The sequence below is a fragment of the Scedosporium apiospermum genome (assembly GCF_000732125.1).
Source record: "Scedosporium apiospermum strain IHEM 14462 chromosome Unknown SEQ_SAPIO_0176, whole genome shotgun sequence".
Lineage (NCBI taxonomy): Eukaryota > Fungi > Ascomycota > Sordariomycetes > Microascales > Microascaceae > Scedosporium > Scedosporium apiospermum.
In genome coordinates this window covers 135,721-140,475 of record NW_015971877.1, presented here as the reverse complement: position 1 = coordinate 140,475, position 4,755 = coordinate 135,721, and the positions used below count along the sequence as shown (strand labels likewise).

The window sequence follows — 4,755 nt, the reverse complement described above, 5'->3', positions numbered from 1 at the left end:
GATTGTGAATGTTTCATCCCTTGTCCACCCTTTCAACTAATCTAGATGTTCGCTTTCCACATGCTCCGGAAACGAAAGTGCATCGGGGAAGATGTAAATGTTATCGATGCTCTACCTCCGCATTCCGAGGTCTTGAAAACCTGCCATGTGCTTTTATTAACCTCCGGCTGTATTGGAGCTTCCATATTAGTTGTAAGAAAGAATGGGCTATGCCGTCCCCAAGATCTCGAGAATAGAATGTTAGAAGAGAATATTCCGTGTCCCGTCCACGGCACTTTCAAAATCAGGCACTATAACGTACGGCTTAAATACTCCCAGCCCACCGGTTTTTCTCTTTACCTTCCACCATATTATTGATCGTCGGGCTTGCGTGTGTGAAGAGAACTTTCCGGCAGAGATGACCGAGTCCATAGCACGGCCTAGTGCAAGTAATATATTGTCCGTAATTAGCCCACCCATATTAAGACGGCAGAAGAGCCGCGTTCATGTCTACTATGGTTCGGTTCTTCAACATGGCACATCTAGGAGGTGGATGCTCTCATCTATAATGCATTTCTATCATTCTATCGCTGCGCTATGTTCACATTTGGGGGTATATGCTCCCCAAATCGGGTTGAGACCAAAGCCCATAGACCGCCCCAGCAGAGGCTCCCTTTCTACCAGGAAGTTAGCCACAAGAAATTGTGTCCTCGAACAGGCATCCTCGTACGTGTGTGCCCAAGAATCCTTTGGCTCGACGGCCTTCGACTCGGCTGGCATTCGCAAACATCCAGTGAGGCGTTTGGGTGCCCCGTGCTATTGCCGTTTTATGAACCCATAACTCAACGTTGTTGATGTTATGGGCGGTTCTTTCGGGGAGATCAACTCCTTTCGCTTCAAAGTCCCTTCACGATTCCGTAAACAATGTAGATCGATAGCATGCGCCGTGATGGAAGCGGGCCTCCCGATTACACTCCTTCATCGAGAATCTGAATGGCGAGATGGGAGATGGATCTTGTAGGAGGCATCATGCTGGCGGAGAAGACACTCCATTCATCATCTTGGGGACGTTCTCAGCCGTCGATATTGGATACTTGCTCAAGCTCTCATACCACTGTACAAGGCTTCCGATCTGTGAGACACGACCAGTACTTGTTAGCAAATAGAGATATATCAGAGTCATGTAAGACGGAAAGGGAGAAAAACGTTCGGGGGGCAAAGGAGCATACCAAGAAAGCCCACGAGCCGATAAATGTTGATAGTGTAGATGCGTACGCGAAGGCAGGCTTTTCGGCGGCAAACCCAAGCGCGCCACAGAGAGTGAAACCCAGAGCCCCAACGAGGTTCCATACGCCCATATGCCAGCCGAGAGAAGAGAGGTTCGGGAGATACCACTTTGTCTGGACCTCCAGCATGAAAAGCCAGCTAGATATTATGAAGCCACTACCGCCAATGACCTTGTTCTCAAGTTAGAAACGTAAGTCCGCCAGGGAAGTGACTGCGATTTTAAGACTCACCTGGGGGACCCAATAAACGCCATCGAGCAACCTCCCAGTAAGCTGGTCAGAGATTGGAGGTAGTCCGCAGATCCCCGCTATCCAGAAGATAGTCGCGCCCCAAAACTGAAAGAAGCACGCCAGGAAGCCAATCTCCCTAAAGTAATGCGTCCTCAGCTCTTCCCAGGTCGGCCACCAGTTCCACAGCCTCTCCGAAGTCGAATCTCCGTCATCGTCTGTCGTCTTTCCATCAGAGGCGATCGAAGGAGCCTTCAAAAAGGAACGCCTTGAGAAGTGATGGTGGCGACAGGCGTGCCCCGGCGCTGTCGACAGGCGCAGGTGTTGGTTCGATATTGAACGTTCAAGTGCCCATCCAAAGCAATCTGTACGATTCTCGTTTACAGCCTCGAGCATGAGCAGGACAGACCCTAGCTCGAAGACGGTTGCTCCGATAAATCCCGTCAGGCCGCCTCCCCATCGAACTTCGTTCTTGAATTCTGAAGACGGCGCCACCAGCGGCAGCCACACGAAGGAGCCATTGAAGCACCAAATGACAGATCCTAAGCCAGAAATTAGTGACGTCGTAAACATTCCCATGGGTTGATGGATGATCTCCACCCCCAAATAGCACCGTACCTAAGGTGAATACAACGGCAACATCGTACGAGACATCCCAGACCGGGTATCTCACCACCATCTTCCAAATGCCCCTCAAAGCCCCCTTCCACGTATTCGTCACCGGCACCGTCTGGATTTTCCCCGTCTCCAAGTTTTCCTTATGCACAACCGCCGCATGCCTCCCTTTTCTGTTGTCTCGACTCCTCCAGACATACCAGGCAGCCGGCAGGCGTGCTGCAACTTCCTCGGGAGGTGGTCGTACATGCTCGATGGGAAAGTACGCAGTCGTCGGGTTCAGAGCTTTGATAGGCCCGTGAACTTTCTTCCCTTCTTCGTAGAAACGGTCACTGAAATGCCTCTTCAGAGGCATCGTGTCTGTCTCAGCCCTACCCGCACCCTCGGCGGGACCAGGTGAGGCTGACGTCATGAGAATCCGGGAGGCCGGGCCTTACGTTCAATAAGTAGACAATTAATGGGGTCTCAGAAATACATGCGTAGATGGTTGAACTGTATTTCCCATTGCTAAGCGCCTCGCGAGATTTCGGCGGCGGTAGTACGGAGTTTGTTCCTGATGGGGCTACGTTAACATGGAGAAGTTTAGAAGCTCGACTGAGAACGAATGAAAAAAATTAACCCACATGACGTCTTAATGCCGATTTCCGACAACTTGCAACACAAGCTAAGAAACTCCACGAAAAAGACTTCAATCAATCGATGATTCGGAATTGATTTGACTGGTATGACTTTTGTTCCCCCTTGTTTTTTTTTTCACTCAAGTTAATGATCTCTAGACTGGGCTTCGGTAGAGTGTCGACGGCGATTCAACTGCGTCATGAAATCCACTAGAATCCGTCTTGATAATGCAGCCTATTCGCGTCTCTAAGGGCGAGGACAGGGATCTAGAAAGGCCAAGGGCTATTCGCCCCAAAAACTAGAGTGCTGATGGAGATGAAGCCAAGCTAACCGTTGTCCATAGTCGAGTTTGCCGTTTGCTGGGAACTTACTTCGCCCAGTGACCAACATGTGCCGGCTCGTATATGGGGATGAGCTTAAAAAGTCCACCTCCTTTTATTCGAGTTTTAGTTCTACCGCTGGACATCGAAGGTCGCCGGCGAGTCTAGCAATATCCACGAGATGGCCAGCGTGCTATTATACGTCGCCAATTTATCGAGTACGGGCGAAGCTGCGATGTCCTTACACCATGGAGGCGAGACGGAAGCTTAGCATAGACCTCCCGAGGTAGAGCCTCAGATGCTCCTCCTTGGACACTGGCTGAAAGCTAGAAGGACGGCGCTGTCTAACGTGAAAGTTATCGAGCTAGAGAAAGTACTCTGATCCGCCACGAACTGAGCATACTGATCATTACCAGTCAAGAGAAAGAGGTGGTTATAAGATCTACGTCTCGTTCCTTGAAGGCGACTAGTTCGACCTGACCACGGCGCAGGAACAGCGTCTCGGAGGGTCTAACCTACGACCTACGGAGGCTAGATAGTATCTTTCATGTTGGTCCTTTTTGATTCTCGAAATCTGTTCCGCCGCCGAATATGTAGGAACAACTTGGCCTTGATAGCTCCCACAGATGACAGCATAGGGCTACCCTCGATCAGCCACGTGGAGCTGCGATCCCGCAAGTTTCTCGAGAAGTAACATAATAGTGAGGTGAGAGTACGAGTACCTCCACTTAGAGATTGGCCCTGCCAGGTTTACGAGCGGTTTTCTATGTGAGATGGAAGACAGCTCTGCCAACGGAAGGATTCCAACCGGCCACGGGGAAACTAACTTAAAGTCAGTCAAAGACTCAAGTCTGGAATGGTAAGAGATATCTGAGTAGGTGTGAGCAGTGCATTTCCCGAACCACGAAACTATCGCGATCACTCACCCTCAAGTCATAGCCGCCGAGAACTCCCCGAACCCGCTACACCCATTATTTAGGTCATCAGAGTGGCCGACGCTCTTGTACGATGTGTACCCTTGGACGAGGGCTACGTATAACTTTGGTAAGGGCAAACCCGAGTATTGGAGAAGGGATACCAATCGTGGACGTGCCTCCCAAGAGCCCATTCGTTATAGTAAAAACACCATGGACTCAATGTTCCAGGAGCCACCCCATTATTCCGATTTCGTAATACCATGTAAGTAGAGATTGTTAAAGTCTTGCTGCCACTGAATGAAGAATTAAGGACCCCAACTGCTTTGAAAAGACGAATGTTCTCGGGGAGCGATCGCGGCTCCTTCCTTGACTCTACCTCACAACTAGAGGAGGGTAGTGTCCAGCGACTTCCGGCCGGAGAGGGGGGCGGATTGGAGAAAAGCTCAAACTTACGTTTCTGGTATAACATATGCTTTCAACGAGGAACAATAGAAAAGAAGCCCCCAAAATCTCGATCAGCCCGTTCACCCTTTCCAATATTTCATAGTTCTGGGGTATCGCACATGCTTTCCGCCTCGAACATTGTCAGGATACGTACGCCCTACTACGAGTATACTAATCATGAAGCATAAGATCTCCTTTATATATACACGGCGTGTCTCATCCGCCCGATGAAATGGGATAGGTTGCGTATCTTCTCAGCGAAGGTTCTCCCAACTCAGGTTGGAGGTTGATCCAGTTCTTGGCGACAGGCAACCCGATCTACGGATTAACTTGGGCGCCTTCCCCTAC

At 50.1% G+C, this 4,755-nt stretch overlaps 1 protein-coding gene across 1 annotated transcript; it reads right to left on the bottom strand.

Moving 5' to 3' along the window:
- Window positions 1–1,006: 1,006 nt before the first annotated feature.
- SAPIO_CDS10596 (Uncharacterized protein) lies at window positions 1,007–2,463 on the bottom strand (the record flags this gene model as incomplete). Its single annotated transcript, XM_016784161.1, has 4 exons — window positions 1,007–1,111; window positions 1,209–1,436; window positions 1,497–2,035; window positions 2,112–2,463. The coding sequence occupies 4 exons, from the start codon at window positions 2,461–2,463 to the stop codon at window positions 1,007–1,009; spliced, it is 1,224 nt and encodes a 407-aa protein (XP_016638401.1).
- Window positions 2,464–4,755: the final 2,292 nt, after the last annotated feature.